The 16,976-nt window shown below is 46.8% G+C and overlaps 2 protein-coding genes across 2 annotated transcripts in view; one reads left to right on the top strand and one right to left on the bottom strand.

Annotated features, from left to right (window-relative positions):
- DHX32 (DEAH-box helicase 32 (putative)) overlaps positions 1-4,347 on the bottom strand; it is a 33,395-nt gene extending 29,048 nt beyond the window's left edge. Inside the window, exon 1 of the mRNA XM_029932770.1 lies at positions 3,821-4,347. Coding sequence (XP_029788630.1) covers positions 3,821-4,099 — 279 coding nt within the window. The 5' untranslated portion in view covers positions 4,100-4,347. The remainder of the gene's footprint in view (positions 1-3,820) is intronic.
- Positions 4,348-16,046: 11,699 nt separating this feature from the next.
- FANK1 (fibronectin type III and ankyrin repeat domains 1) overlaps positions 16,047-16,976 on the top strand; it is a 96,114-nt gene continuing 95,184 nt past the window's right edge. Inside the window, exon 1 of the mRNA XM_029920608.1 lies at positions 16,047-16,077. Coding sequence (XP_029776468.1) covers positions 16,047-16,077 — 31 coding nt within the window. The remainder of the gene's footprint in view (positions 16,078-16,976) is intronic.

The raw sequence follows: 16,976 nt of genomic DNA on the forward strand, positions 1-16,976 counted from the left end.
AACAAATGAAGCCCAACTATAAAGCACTGGTTCTCGAAGCTTGGATTCCAGACCGTCAGCATCACCTGCAGGCCTGTTAACCACGCCGGCGACCCTCCCACACCTGCTGGACTAGAAACTGAGGCCGGCAGGGGGGCTGGCGGGGGGGCCGGGTGGGGGGGCAGCAGGGCGTCCTTAGACAGCCTCCAGGTGAGTCTGACAGGCTCAAGTTCGAGAGCCATCGTGGTGGATGGACGTCAGCACCCGGGCAGACGGGCTGGGCTCCAGTACAATTAGCACGTTCCTTTAAAAGCGAAAACCTGGGGGCATCGGGGTGGCTCAGTCGGTTAAGCATCCAACTTTAGCTCAAGTCCTGATCTCACCTCTTGTTGAGTTCGAGCCCCGCGTCTGGCTCTGTGCGGACAGCTCAGAGCCTGGAGCTGCTTCAGATTCTGTGTCCCTCTCTCGCTCTGCCCCTCCCCCACTCATGCTCTGCCTCTCTCTCTCTCTCTTTCAAGAATAAATAAAACCTTAAAAAGAAATTAAAAGTGAAAACCTGGCTAATCAGAATAGCAGGGCTCAAAACTAGAAAATACAGTAAAGCTATAAAAAGAAAAGCAAGAAATGATTAATCCAAGTTACTCCGGGGAGGAAGAGGGTAAAGTACACGGAAGGCAGCCTCCGGGAACAATGCGTTTTCCTTCTCCCATTAGGCAGCGGGCACGAGAATCTTCTCACATCTCTTTTTTTTAATGTTTTATTTACTTTTGAGAGAGAGTGCAAGGCAGGGGAGGGGCAGGGAGAGAGGACAGAGGATCCGAAGAGGACCCTGTGCTGTCCGCACGGAGCCCGATGTGGGGCTCAAACTCACGAACTGTGAGATCATGACCTGAGGGGAAGACAGACGCCCAACCGACTGAGCCCCCCAAGACCCCCAAGCCTCCCCACACCCCCTACATGATGGGGGACGATGGTAACTTTACAACGAAGAACAAGACAGTCCCCACCTTACCAATTGTCACATTTAATTAACATCAGGGGAAACGATGTCACGCCTCCGGAAAGGACGCGGGGAGGCGGCGGCCCGGAACTGCTGTGGTCTTCTTGCCACAAACGCAAGTGCGCCTGGACTTTAATCCTAAGGAAACATTAGACAGACGCCAGCTGGGGACTGTCCTACAGGACACTCTTCCACAATGTCAAGGTCGGGAAGGACAGCAAACACCGAGCTGCTGCAGACTGCAGGCGATTACAGAGACAGGACCGTTACGCGCGATGTACTTTGGATTCTAGGCCAGAAAAATAGGTTTATTATAAAGGACATCGGTGGGAAAATTGGTGAAGTTTGAATGTCTGTAAATTAGAGACTTGTGAAGTGTCCGTTTTACATTCCTGGCGTGGCTGCACTCTGTTTTTGGCAAATACTTGCTGAAGGGTGTGGAGGCAGAGGGCACTGTATCGTCAACTTTTAGAGGGTTCAGAATAAAACAGTGTGCGTGTCTGTGTGTGAACGTGCGTGTGAGTGTGGGTATGTGTGGAGGGAGAGAAAATAATAAAGCAAATGTGGTAAAATATTACCATCTGGGAAGCTGGGTAAACAGCGTAGGGAAAATCCTTGCCCTGTTTTTGCAAACTTACTCTGTAAGTCTGAATCGTTGCAAAAGAACAACTTTAAATAATTAAAATCTTCTTAATGTTTATTTATTTTTGAGAGAGAGCAGGAGGGCCAAGAAGAGGCAGACAGGGGATCTGAAGGAGGCTCGGCACAGAGCCCGACACGGGCCTTGACCTCATCGTGAGAACCCTGAGATCATGACCTGAGCCGAAACCAAGAGTCGGCCCCTTAACCAACTGAGCCACCCAGGTGCCCCCAATTTTAAATAATTTTCAACTTGCCGTATGTCCACAGAAACCAGGAGTAGGACACCCATTTAGTTTTCATCAGCAGCTTCTTGCCGACAAACCAAAAGCTCTCACTGTAACAATAATTCACCCTACCAGCTAACCGTTTCCAGCAAACCCTGACATTGGTGACTCTGAGTCAAAGAAAAATCACCTATCGTCCATCCTTTCTCTCTCCAAGTTAGGACAAGGAAGCCTCAAGGGCAACAAACAACCCGAATTTGGCAACGTACAGTAAAAAGTATTCTTATAATTCCAACTCAGAAAAGTATGTGACATTAGTTAGACAAAGTATCCACTCTCTCTGGGCCACAGCTTTACCATCTGCCAAATGAAAGGGTTCTGTCAGGCTATCCTTATGCTTTCTTACAGGTCTCACTTCGTAAGAATCCATACATGAACTCTGTAATAAACGTATTTACTGCTTGCTTTTTAATTTTTTAAAATTTTTCTCATGTTTATTTATGACTGACATAGAGAGAAACAGAGCATGCGTGGGGGAGGATCAGCGAGAGAGGGAGACACAGAATTGAAGCAGCTCCAGGCTCTGAGCTGTCAGCACAAAGCCCAACGCGGGGCTCAAACCCACGAACCGTGAGATTGTGACCTGAGCCAAAGTCGGATGCTTAACCGAATGAGCCGCCCAGGCGCCCCTCCCCCCCACTTTATAATTTAAAAGTAAAGGGAAACCACGAAAATCAAATCTAGTTCAAGTAGAACATCAGCCCGGACCATACATTTTTCATGAACACCTACCCTAATGCTATCCTCCAAACTAGAAGCGGATGACCTCAGGCCAGGAGGATGTGTGACCACGGACTTACTTCGTAAAGTCTGGAAAATAAAAATGTTCTTGTGCCGCTGAAGTTCTAGAGCTTAACCAGCTCCACCAGCAGGCGTGTGCAAACCCCCGGCTCATCAGACGCCAGGGCATGTAAATAGAGCAATTAGTCCCCAAATCTATGGCGAGCAAACAATCGATCACATCTTCTAGAATGTGTCACACAAGCCATGAAATAATCTGAATAGATTTTTATCTACTCTTCTGGAGAAAAGGTAGTGGGACAGTAAACACGAGCAACACCCACAAACACGTGATTAACTTTTATTCAGCTGACTTGAACAAATCACACCTGGTAAGTAACTTAACCGTTGCATCTGAATTGCTAATGCTTTTTGTTGTTGTTTTGTCTACACTGCAATCCAGGCCTATCTCAAGAAACAAGAAAAATCCCAGATATGAAATCTTACAGCGCGCCTAAACGAACCAGAGGCAGAGTAACAAAGAAACCCCAAACCCTGCAGAAGAAGAGAAAAGAGAAAGAGCAGAGCAGAAATAAATAAGACAGAACCCCAAACGGCAGGCCAGATCGATGAAACGAAGAGTTGGTTTTCTGAAAAAAGAAATGAAGCTGATCAACCTCTAGCCAGGCTTCTCAAAAAGAAAAGAGAGAGAGGACCCAAATAGATAAAACCATGAATGAACATGGGTTATCACAACTCATCCCTCAGAAATACAAGCAATTATCAGAGACTATGAAAAATATATGCCAACAAACTGGACAACCTGGGAGAAATGGACCAATTCCTTTTTTAAAAAAAATTGTTTTAATGTTTTATTTATTTTTGAGAGACAGACAGAGACAGCGACAGCGCAAGCAGGGGAGGGTCAGAGAGAGAGGGAGACACAGAATCGGAAGCAGGCTCCAGGCTCTGAGCTGTCAGCACAGAGCCCGACGCGGGGCTCAAACCCACAAACCGTGAGATCATGACCTGAGCTGAAGTCAGACGCTTAACCGACTGAGCCCCGCAGGCGCCCCGAAATGGACAGATTGCTGACCGACCATGTTATTATTAAAACTGAGCGCCGTGCTGGGACGCTGGGACTATTTACGCAACACGAACGTGCCGCAGACGGCGTTTCCTGGCGGCCACTCACCTGGGAGCTCTTGCCACACTTCGCATCTCCTGAAACGATCACAATTTGATTCTGAAGCAGATTCTCCATAAAGGAGTACTTCTCTTTCCATATCGGGAGATCTTCCCTTTCTTTCAGAAGTTTATAATAACGTGATGAGTAAGGCAGTCCGTCAAAAGGGTTGAGTTCCAAGTCCTCGCAGGCCAAAGCGCCCTCCTCGTCCCCGTCGCTGGAATCGAGGGACTCTGGGAAGTAGCGCTTCTCGGACGCGGAGTTCGGACACTCCAGCTCCTCCTCCATCGTGTCCGAGAGGGGCCTCAGCAGCTGGCCCTCGACATTCAGGTCCCCCCCCCAGTCACCCACGCCAGTGGGCCTGAAGGTCGACGGACGCAGACTCCGATGTCTTAATTGCCAAGACGTCAGTTCACGGCCTTGGGGCAAGCTGAGTTCCTCGGGTCTGGTCGTCCCTGCTGCGTCCCCTTAGCGGCTCCCTGCACACTCTGCAGCACGTTACATGGCTGTCCGGAAACCACGCTGCCAACAAACCAACAAGGAAGGAAAGTCAGAAACACATACAAGATGGTCAGCAGGAAAGGCACGGGTGTTTTTTCTGTGAACTGGCTACTGAGTGTCATTTCCGCCGCCTGTTTGAAAGCCTGTGAAGGAAGAATTCACAGCCGTAGAGACGGTTCCACGCGGGGCCGGGTGCTCTGGGCCTGACCTTGATCGCAGGCCCTGACCCTGTAACGGGGAAGGCTGTGGGGGTCCAGTGAGCGTTCCCCCGATACTGGTTACGAGACAGTCTCTCTCTCTCTCTCTCTACTTTTTAAATTAAGAAATCCTCTAGTTTAAAAGAGAGTATTATTTACTTTTTTTAAAAGAGTATTTTTTAAAACTTCATTTTACATGTGCCCGTGCCAGTTTACAATGTCAAGCGAGGGAAGTGGATTTCTTTTTTTTTTTTCCATTTGAGGCTATCACTAGCTTTTATTAATCAGGTCGTATCTGTGTAATTCAACCAGAAATCTCAAGAATGTTTCTTGAGGTTCCAGGGTCTTGAGCTCAAAATGTCAGATTCAAGAGGCAATAAAAGGAAACATTTAATTTAAATGGAGACGAGACATTCCCCCAGCCGGGGCAAATCAACACCAGTAACTTATTCCCTAGTGATCTTCCGAGTCAGGAGTGGTTTTTAAAAATCCAATCAATATTGCTGAAAATAAGCCTCTTTTCACATTAAGCAGGTGGACACTAAAAAGACAGGAAAACTCAGGTAAAAAAGAACAAAGCACAAAATGCCATTCACGATACTGTCAGTTAAATCCCTCTTTTTACAGCACCTCATTTATCCTAACTATTGCTTTAAACCGTTGGGGTTCAAAGGGCTAACTCGTCATCCTACATAATGGAAAAGCCTTCCCCACTGGTCAGGCCAGGCTCCAGGGAAACAGTGAAACGCTCAAGAAACCCCGTGCCTCCCTGGGGCCTCAGTTAATAAGCCAGCCACCCCCCCGCTCCACACACACTTGAGGTCAGGACCAAGAGTTTTAAAATTCACACACAAATAGGCCAAATGAGGGGGAAGCTAATAACCAGAGTTGGGGGTGGAGGGTGGGGAAAGATGTTGGGGCTCTTCAAAGGTAGACTTCTTCAAAGTTCAATTGTTTCAAAATTAAAAGGGAATCACAGTGATGTGGTAACACCAATGTAATACGGATCAATGTCCAAGCTCTTTGCCGCCCCCATGGGTGAGACCAGGCCGGCAGAAATGCTCCAAGAAACAAGGTGTCTTGAGATCACAGGACAAGCTAACTTTGAGGTTTCCAAGGATCAGAAAATCCCGCTGCTTACGGGACGCTGACATTTAGATTTATATTCAGCTTCTTTATTCTGATTAGAATCCCTTCTAAGGGTTCTCATTCTACACGTACACTAAATTGTTGCTATGACCAATGTCTGCTCTCACTGTACTATTTCTAAACAGCTTTACCTAAAAATAAAGAAATGCACAGCTATTATTTTAACCAAATATACACCCTTGAAATGCTCCTCTTAGTTTTACAATACTCCTTAAAGGTGAAATCATCTTGTAATTAAAGCAAAATCTTATTTATAAAGGATCGAGCACTTTGAACCCGCGGGGAAGAGACAAGTTTCCGGGAAGTCATCTTCCTGGAGACCGCAGGGTCCCCGCGCCCTCACTGCACGCATGCGCACAGCTACACCGCCCGGGGCGCCGGCACGGGCGCTTCAAGATGGCGGCACCTGTTCGGCCACTGCTTCCCCGGAGAGCGGACGCTCATGTCCTGTCCCTCCAGTCCGAGCGTGCCCTGTGAATCTCTGCCATCAAAGGAATGCAGTCAAGTGACGCCGAGCCACTTCCAAGGTATTCACATGCCTGAACCACCCCCCTTGGAGCCAACTGTTATTGTGGGAGATGCCCAAGCCACATGAAGAGGCCGCTGGGAAGAGACCACAGTCGGGCGTCTGCTGATGGAAAGCACGGACATGCCATGTGGGTAAGCCATGGAGAGTGCCCCCGCCCAGTCAGGTCTCCAGATGACCACAGGCGCAGCCAGCATGACAGCCAGCAAAAGCAGCACCCACAGGACCCCAGTCAACCCAAAGAACTGTGACGGGGAACACAGTGTCATCGCTTCTGGAAGCTGCTACGTTCCAGGGTGGTGTGTCTGGCAGCAACAGATAACCAAAGCTCTGCCTCCTAAAGTGATCTAGCTTTCCTTTCATGACTCAGGATCACCATGACATCAGTTCCTAAACAGAATGATGTCCTCAGACTTCGCTCAAGCGTCCAGGGGTCAAAGGCCAGACTGCTGCTCTGAAGACCGCGTTTCTGCAAGGACTCAGTACCCACATCCCACTGTGTTCAGCGTGCTTGTCTGCGGCGGCCCCTCTACGTTTCCACCTGCCCTCCTACCCGGCATGTCAGAAGCCAGTTACACTCCATCAGACAGAAAGACTTGTAAAGGCGGGGTCCCCACAGGGTTCTATACTGAATCCAAGGAGTCTGAGCAAAGCTATGAAGTCTGTGACGTCTACCTGCACCACCCAGATGGACTTCTTGCTGCCCGATAGTTTGGAGCTCCAGATTTAGACGGGGCAGTGGCAGACTCATCATGATGTACAACACCTCTCTGCATTTGTCCTGCAACTGACATGAGACATACTAATAGTTTCTTGGATATAATTAAATATATATACGAGAGATCCATGTTTCGGCCTTTGGCAGATTTAATAACACCATCCTAAGTAACAGAAAGCAAATATGGTAGGTTACATGCCACTCAAAACTTAATAAAAATTGTTCTGTTAGCAGGAGAAACCACACTGCACTCTGAGAATCCGCAAGATTTGGGATCTGCTCCTTGTCAAAGCTATCTTACCTATAAACTGGGGACTCCATAGTCTGTCACACACTGCCCTTTGAAGTGAGTCTACTACAACTTTTAAACGCGTATTTATTAATATAATACAGACCTGACATAACATGAAATCACCTCAACAATAAAGAATCAGAAGTTGGTGTAAGATGAGCTACATCTTAGTCATTCAGACGCTTGTCGCTGGTGCGGTAATTCTAGAAATCCGGTTCACAGTACAGGAAAGATAAAGTCTGCAAGGGGTTAAGTAAAATAAGGTTGTGAAATCTGTCCGGAGAGACTCTGGTTTAGGTTTCACAGTCCAACGCTCCTCTTCTTCATTTTTCTCCACGTTCAATTCACTCTAAATATATATTCCTCGCACCTATCAAATTCCCAAATGCACAACGTTAGGACTTGGCGGAGATCTAACAGGCCAGGGCAGTCTCCTCTAGTCTCGCGGCTTCAAAGCCATCCATACGTGAAGGACTCCCATTTACAGGTCCTGTCAATCCTGGCTCTTGAACTTCAGTCTCCTGTGTTCAACTACTGACTCGTCACCCCCAACTTGGATACCCGACAAGAATTTCAACACGTCCTAAACTGATGTTTACCCCAACGCCACAAACCTGATCCTCCCCTTCTCGATTACTTCCTCCCTTTCCATTGCCCAGACCAAAAATCTTGGTGTTATTCTTGATTTCTCTTTACCTCAAATTCCCCTGCCTATGATGATGTGCACGTCCTAATCCCTGGAATCTGTAGATCTTTACTTCGTACGCCAAAGAGGACTGAGACGTCACGGAGCTACAGACCTCGAGACATGGAGCCAATCCCGGTGAGTCCGATCTGATCGTGAGTCCGGAAATCAGATGACCCTTCCCAGTTACAGCCCGAGGGAGACGGACTCTGGAAGAAGGGTCAGAGGGAGGCGGTGTTGCTGGCTTTGAAGACGGGGGGGAGGGCCACGCGCCAAGGAACCGGACGGTGGCCTCTAAGAGCAGACAAGGAAATGTATTCTCTCGAAGAGTCTCCGGAAAGGAACACGGTCCCGCCGAGCCCTCCTTCCTAACCCAGGGAGAATCCTGGTGGGCCTCTAACCGGGGCAGCTGCGCGGCGGGGAGTTACCGCTCACTGCAGTGATCTGCCGCGGGAGCAACAGAAAACGACAGGTGTCAGTTCTGCTTCGGAACCGCACCGAGCACCGTGAGCGGCCACCGTGAGCGGCCTCGGGACCGGCCCTCAGCCCCGCTGTCGCTCCCCACCCGGTCACGCGGCCCCGTTAGAGTCAGCCTGTTTCCCCCCGCTCACAAGTCTCTACCGCTTCCCAGCTCCTCTTACTCCAAGGAAAACCCCAGACACTTCGCAGGACCGAGGGGCCTGCTGGTTCTGGGTCCAGCGTTGGCCCGCCCTCATTTCCAACTCCCCTCCCCACTTCTGGCCCCAAGGCCCCTCGGTGTTCCTCCAACACGCCGATGTGTGCAGAGCTTGGGACGTCATGCACCCCTCTCTCTCTGAGATGTCCTTTCCTCAGGGGTCCCCAAGGCGAGGACCCTTTCGTAATAAAGATTTCTATCAAACGTTCACTTGGTGAGGGCACCCTAAGCTTTGACCCACATCCCCATGACCCAGACCCACTTCCCATAACCTCTTTTTCCGCTTGGTTTTACCCCTTGCTGCTCACCGCCGTCTAACAAAGCAGGCACTTTTCCCCGTTCACCTGGTTTCTGGATGCAGCGAGCACCTCAGGGAGCTGTGTCTCCCCGCTGTCCACCGCAGGGTCCCCCTATACTAAGCCTGCGTAAGTATTTGTTGAGGGAAGGCTGTTAGCGCTTCAGAGATATTTTTATTCAACTTCCCAAGTTGCCCTACATTGTGTCAGGGACAAAGTCCGTTATGGCTCCTCAAGATTTGGTTCCTCCCATGTCCCTGGGCCTTCATGTCAGGCCGAGATGCTGGGGACACCCTACCGTCACTGGGCTTCTGGATTTCTGAAGGCAAAGGCCTGAAATACTGGTGAATTCCCAGATCCTAAAACTGAAATGTCGGCACGGGCTTTTGGTTTTCCTTGAATCATACACGCAAACCATAGTTAACTCCTGTTTCCACAGTGAAGGTGTGTCTCTCGCGCTCTTTTCCAGAGTCATCGAGCTGCACTGAGAGGTGACGGAGTGCCCATCACGCTTGCTGCAGGCCCCCGATCGCCACAGCTCCCCGGAGCTGACCATGGCTGGGGAGCAACATCCTTACGGATTCAGAAACTCCTCAACCGTCTGTACCACTTACTATCCGTTCCCCATGCCTTGAGGCTCTCTACTCAGACCGTTAGCAGAGCGATATCCTCTTGGGTGAGTTCCACAGTCTGAGCCCAGGTACGGTGGGTGCTCAGTTAGCAAGTAGAGGCTGAGCGGATCATGACCGAATCGCTTTCTGTTCTTCAGGGATTTTCCACTTTTAAGATCTGTGTGTTTTATTACAGGTATTAAATTCATGGTCAAAGAGGTTCTCTCTAGCCTCAAGTTTTCTCATCCTCCACACCTACATTTCTGGTCTTTCATTCGTGGACTTGGCCAGGACCTGAGTGTCCAGCCATTGTCTGCCCTGCGGACAGGGAGGTGCCACCGAGCAGACAGGCAGGTCTGGTTCCTGCCCTCAGGGAGCTTGCCGTCCAACGGGCAGAGCATGGGGTGTGACACAGAGATGGCCTGGGACACGGGGACTTAGTCGTGTGGTCAAGTAACTAAAAGAAGGAAGGTGTGGCTCATACGTCAAAGGAGAGAGAGAGGGGCTCTGGTACAGACGGGTACTCAGGGGAGATGGGGCCACATCCCCAAGGACTTGATGTGCCGAAGGGCCAGTGTTTCAAGTGCCAGGGGTCTAACTCACCCAGTCATTTCTTAATCCGAATTCTTACTTTTTATACTTCTGATTTTTCTTTTAATTCTCCTCCTAAATTTGATGTATTTCTCTCTTTTTTAGTACTAAAATTTATAATTTTCTTAAAGTCATTAGTGGATCAAGTTGTAGGAGAGCTGGTAACAGTTTAAGGCAAATGGCAGGATGGAGCAGACCTGTTCCAGAGCTATGATCTGCTTACCCACGCAGGTCAGTAAATCATCTTCGACTAAAAAAAAAATCTTAAGATTAAAAACTAACATTTCTTGAGCATTTTAAATCATCTTCTCATAGGTCTATGAAAACCCTCTGTTCTGTGATCTAATTTACAGATCCTTTTCATCGCCCCCCTTTGGAAAAAGGGCTGTGGGAGGAAAGGGAATGAACCCATGTGCATGCACACGTGTGTGCACACGCACACACATACACGCACACACCCCTTACCTTTCAAAAAATTATTCTTTTTATAGGACTCCCAAGTCTGTTTTGACCCTATTGGACCCACAAATTTTTCTTGAAGAATCCGTGCTAATTTGTATTGAACCTTTAAAAATATTTTAGGATCTATGTAATGTCTCTTTATATTCTATACAGCAGTAAATTTTCTATTACTAATATATTTGTACACAACAGAACCGGTCAGAAAATAAAAAAACTAAGGTTGAATCTTCTATTAACACTAAGCTTAAAAAGTTGTCCTTTTGTCATTTGTACCCCCAAACTCAGATATTCCCCAGTGTCCCAGATTTCTGAATCTCCTAGGAGGAACACCGCCCTCGATAAAGTGAGCTCTGATCTCTATTACGATAGTCTAAGTGCTGAAAAATAAAAAGTAATAATTCTGGCTATTTCAGGCGTAGCTTCATAAAAGGAGACATCCGTCTATGTGGAGCCTTTGGAACAAAACTGTAATAGTAATACACTCAGTACACACGCTCAACACAGTTATTCAGATTTTCACTTTGTCCTCATGCTGTAGGTTCACGGCAGACTTCCTAAAGTCAAGATCCATTTCCAAGCCCTCTTTACAACTTCTACGAAGTAAGATACAAGGCTTTGTACAGACTACGTGATCAATAAGTATTTGCTGAAATAAACGATATCCTTGTAGCCCATAATGTTTAGAATAGAGAAGGTTAATGAAGAATTTCGAGTGACTAACAACTGTCTTCAGGGTAAAAGCCCATTACTTTTTAGCGAACAGGATCACTGATCCAACATTCCATGCCGAGTCTATTCAAAATGCCTATTTGTGGCGCTATAAAGAGCTTGCTCCAAATGTAATCAACGCACTGCTTCCTTCATTGAGGAAGTCCTGCTATTAAAAATGTCAGCTCAGCGAAACAGCATGACCAGTGCCCAGTCTCCGGACACCTGCCGCAAGCCCCTTACCTCACGGCAGACCAGTAACAGACGGACCACACTTTGAGAAGCATGGCTGAATCCTGCCGCTAACCGGTAACAGTAACGGCAATGATGATTGCGAATTAGCCTTTATATAGAGTGTGCGTATTGGGTGCCAGAGGCTCTAGGTACTGAAACACGTTGTATGGAATCTTTCATTTAAACTCTACAGACCCCATGAGGGTTCGCTTTATTATTTTCATTTTTCAAATGGGGAAATTGAAGCCGGCAGAGCTTTAGTTAATTTCTCCGGCTTCTAAGAGCTCGTCCGTGGGGCGGCACAGGCCTGGAGTCAGGCCGGCTGATCTCGGTGTAACCTTGCTTACACGTACCGTGGATGCCTGACTGCCTTGGGCCACCCGACTCCTGGCCGCACCCAAGAACCCGGGCTCACGCTCAAACACCGTGGGCTGGAGAAACACTTGCCGCTCCGGGGCACGTCGGGCAGGGCGGTCCGGAAGAAATACCACACAGCAGGAAATGTGTAGTTCTCTTATAGAACGAAAAACATTGAAAATGTTTGATAACCATGGTTGCCATCACCCACGTGGAGTTAGAGTCAAATATTTAATATGTAACCTTTATCTCCCAGGCACGTTATACGTTAATGGAAACAATGGGCTTATCGTGACTAGGACTTTGAGAAGGTTACCCATTGTTTGCCTTTCTTTTAACTGGCTCGGAGCTCCCCAAAGCACATCCCTTTTGGTTTCTAGCAGCTATTTCAAATCTTTCTTGAACAAGATAAAAGTTAAGAATTTATTTAAAAAAAAAACACGTTATCTCCAGACTTCTAACCAATTGACTTTGTTTTGATTTTAAGCAAGCAAATTAAATCAACTGGCTTTTTCAAAAACAGGCAAATTTTTTAAACGATTCATTTTTAACTCGATACTGGTTCATTTCAAACACAGTCTGAATAACCAGTCCTGCACAATTAATGTAAGAATCCTATATTCCACTGGTAATTTAAGATATTTTAGACTTATTATATAGGGAGATCTCCCAAGCTCAATCAACACTTATGTATCATAACAACCTATCACTTTTCATATGTAAATTCAGAAAGGGTTTTATTAGAATTTCAAATGACTGGGTCATTCAGTGCTTTCAGTATTGTTTTTACTGAGCAATGCTCTGAAAACTAATACCCGAGTAAAAGTTTGCTAAAATATTAATTTGGCTTATTTATGCAGCCTAGTTAGATATCTGAGCTAACCAGTGAGATGTAGTAAAAGCTGAAATCTTAAGAACGGGTTATTGTCAGTCTTCACTAGCAAGTTAACAGTTATTTTACCTCCAACAAATACAAAAGGGACTTTTACCCACTTTTTTGTAAGGACGAAATTTGTCTGGGGCATCACCATAACTCCTGAAGCTGCATTTTACCTGAACTGTTGTTCCAAATGGAGATTGTGAAAAACCACAAATATCAAGAAATTCTCATTTCTTGTTAACAAAGTAACTGATAGTTTTGCAGTTACTTTAATAAACCGATAACAGTTTGATAAACTGGGTCATGCATTCCACGGCAGGGGGAAGAGAACAGAACTAATGCATGAACCCCTCAAGACGAGGGATTCTGTTTTATTAATCTTTCCACATTTTGAGCTTCCTCTTCTGGCCACGCCCCTTTCGTCCCCTTGGGTTCTTCCCCTGCACCTCCCTCCTCATGTCAAACAACCGTGTACCCCAAGGCTCCAACCTTGACTCTCTTCTCATTCCACATCCTCTCCCTGGGGGGAGGGGAGAATCATTCATATTTTTACTTTAATTACTGAATGCTTCATCTAAAGTTCTACCTTAATCTCAGATTTCTTTCTTTAGGCCGTGACCTCCATGTCCAACTGCTACTTAAGGGACATCCCAATTTAGAAGATGGGTGTTCAAAGGAACTGAACTCATCACGTCCGCACTTCTTACATTCCTTAAAAAGAGAAAGGCCCTCTTTCCTTCATCCGTGTTCTGGATTTCAAGCATGAGCAGAACAATCCCCCCGTCACCTGTGAGGCATCCGTGGCTTCTGCCTCTTCACATCCGACAGCACCGAACCCACCAAACCAGCCAACGGGACCTCTCTCCGAGGGCCCTGCGCCCTACTCGCCGCCCCTCTACCGCCACCGACGTCTGCTCATTTCTTCGTGCAATTACTACAAAACCTCCCATTTTGTTTTTTTCTGCCTCTAGTTTGGCTCGCCACCAATCTGTCCCTCACATGCCACCAGTGGCCCCTTTCAGATGGAGAGCTGATCACGTCACTGACCCAAATCCTTCTCATTACCTTCACGGTACAGATCTCACTCTTTTGGTTCTTTCTGATTTAATGCCTGACTGCCTTTCAGCTGCACTTCCTTCTACGCCCTTCTAGTAAGTTCTCTCTGCGCCAGCCACAGTGAATGCTTGCTTAGAGTTGCTTTCCTGAGCCCCTGTGCCTTTGCCCAAGCCGTCCCTCTGCCTAGGAAGCCCTCACACACGTCCATCGGTCATTTCCTACCCGTTTATGCAGAGCAGCCCCCAGAAGTACCCAGCACCTCACGAATGTTCAAGAAATGTTTGCTATACGGCTGCAAAGACAACCATTTACGTTTAAGGAGTTCTTTACGATGTGAGAGATATTTTCACGCAGATCTGTAATCACATTTAATTGACTCTGATTTTCACAGCCGGGCTGTTAGGCAGATCTCACTGTCCCCCGTTATCAGTGAGAACTACCAGCTCCTGACTTTCCAAAGTGGCATAGCTCAAAATTAACACGATCATCCCTGACTAAAACCTGGTCCTCTTTTTACTATTATCCTAAAGTATCAGGTATACACTGAAAACCCCCTGTGAGCTGACAGGGGTGCTGGACCCAGCTCGCAAATGTTTACTCAGAGGCACGGCCCGGCGCATCAAACGGGAGAAAACTCTCCAAGGACCCACAGCACAGGCCCGGGTGTCAAACTGGCTGGTGCCCCCCGCAGGCGACAGGGACGTGCATCTTGTGGGCATCAGCCTAGTCCCGGAAGGCTTTCCAGATGCGGGGGCAGCAGCACGAGCCTGCTGCCCAACTATCCTAAGAATGAGTCAGCGCTGAAAGAGCATTCCTTGAATCCAACTATTTGAGCGAAGCCCTTTCCAGACTGACGGACAAAGAGGAAACAGACTGGAATTTGTCTTCTACCTTGTCTGAACTTTTGTAAGTTTCAGAAACTGGTAGAGATAAGGCGCCGCGGCAGCTCAGTCGGTTGAACATCCAACTTGGGCTCAGGTCATGATTTCAGTCTGTGGGTTCGAGCCCCGCATTGGGCTCTGTGCTGACAGCTCAGAGCCTGGCGCCTGCTTCGGATTCTGTGTCTCCCTCTCTCTCTGTTCCTCCCCCACTCATAGTCTGTGTGTGTATGTCTCTCTCAAAAATAAATAGACATTAAAATTTTTTTTAAAGAGAAAGTAGTGGAGAAAAAGAGAAAAAAGTACCCTCACTCTAGCAAAACAATAAGCAAACAAAAACCCAGTAACAAAAACAAAAACTTCCTCTGACTTATGATAGTAAGGTTAGGAAACAACAGTAATTTGCTTTTCTTTCTTTAAAAAAAAAATCCTATTTGCATTAATGTTAACTTTCTCTGACAATTGTTTTTACTTTGAATTGCTGCAGCTTAGAAATTTAAGTAAGAAAAAGAAAGGCTCTCTCTGTCCCTTCATTGTTACCTGATTCCCTGGTGACAGTGCCTTTGTTTGCTACCTTTAGTTAGGCATCAGCAAAGTAAACAATGTAACTATTTTATCTAATTTGATGGGTTTGAGAGCTTCATCAAAAATCAGGACTTTACTGTTTCTCACCTGGCCACCAAGAACACCGTGACCATGCCAAGAACACCGTGACCACGCCAATGGAAAGAAATAGAAAACGCGTGGCAGGAAATCCCCAAAAGGGGGAACAGACACCTTTACCCTTCATCTCAACCTCGATCCCATTAGCAACTCTCTGACCTCAGAGTAGTTCCTCCACAATAAGGCATATCCCTTTATCTAAAGCAATTTCTCTAGAATGTTCTTTTAACTCACTGAACAGACAAAAGCAAGTACACTGTATGAGGTGCTGGAGGGAGGAAGAGAAATGCCGTCTCTAAACGTTTTTGTACCTTTCCCTCCCCCACTTCTACCCTCTCAACCGGTTATGTCTTCCCTAAACACACTTTCCCCTAAAATAAAATGTGGCTTTTCACAGTTGCCAGTCACCTATTACCTGAAATAGTTCAATGTAAGACATCCTCAATGTCAAGTTCAGAGCTCCTGATAAAATCATTTTCCATACTACTAAGCATAAAGTACTTTCCCAACACACAACTCTGTTTTTCCAAGCTTAAAATCTGCATGCAACCACCAAATTCTTGAGTCCGTGCTACTTCAGCGGGGAGAGTTACAATATTGTTTGTTACTCTTTTTAAACGCAAATGCAGAATCCTTTCCTGTTTGAGAAAATACAGCCCTATCTCTTTTATGTGTTCATAAAGACCAGGTTTTTATCACTTTTGCCACTTTGATTAGGATCACCACTAATGAGAACCACCAGGTTTGTTCCGTGGATGAAAAGACCAACTCACAATTTTGCTAATGGTATGAAAACTACATTTGAGCACATTGGAACTACAGAAGCGCTTAGATGCTGTTTGTCTGAAACTGCACCCTCCTGGCTCTAAGTTTCGGGAACAGGTAATTAAGGTGCCATGAAGTGTTTACTTTCCAATCTGAATTTATTACTTCAATATTTTAGCTTGTGAGTTAAGGGTTCTGTATATACCACACTGCTTGTCAATATCCACACATAAACCTTCCTGCTTTGACAATTAATCTGAAAAAGGCCCAATACAGTCTTCGAGGGGAAGCCTAGTTCGGGGGAACATAATAAATGTCCCTTCCCATCATAGCATATACGCCTCCCAGGTTCAATTAACCTGAACGATTCTCTTTCTAAGAGGAAAGTAATTTACCTTGGTGTCCTGGTCATCTATGGGGTGGAAATCTCTCTAGTGGCAAAGAATGAGTAATAGCTTACATGACCCCAAAAGGGCTCTTCTTTTCACCCCCCCTCCCCCCCCATTCTGTCCAGAGCAGCGGCAGGCACTGACAGAGGAGCCCCCCCTGCGGATACCGGCACTAAATCAGTCCCGCAGTTTCCACCCGCCCGCTCCTGCCTTTTCTTTTTCTTCCCTCTCCTCCATTTTTCTTTCCGCTTGAAGGCTCGTTTTCCTTCATCTTTGACGCTCTCCTGGTTGTTCCCATTTTTACAACCTACCGGGCACAACCTCTTGTGATCCTCAAAGCTTTCTGACACCACAACCATCACTTCAGAATCCAATTATTGTGATACTATTGTGTGGGATAATGTTACGTGGCTTAACAGCCCTACAAAGTTCGGGCACAAAATATGTGGACTGACTCCACAACTCAACCGAGAACGGGGAGGAGGGCTGAAATCACTCACTCACTCACTCACACACACACACACACACACA

This window comes from Suricata suricatta, chromosome 2 (assembly GCF_006229205.1).
Source record: "Suricata suricatta isolate VVHF042 chromosome 2, meerkat_22Aug2017_6uvM2_HiC, whole genome shotgun sequence".
Taxonomy (NCBI): Eukaryota; Metazoa; Chordata; class Mammalia; order Carnivora; family Herpestidae; genus Suricata; species Suricata suricatta.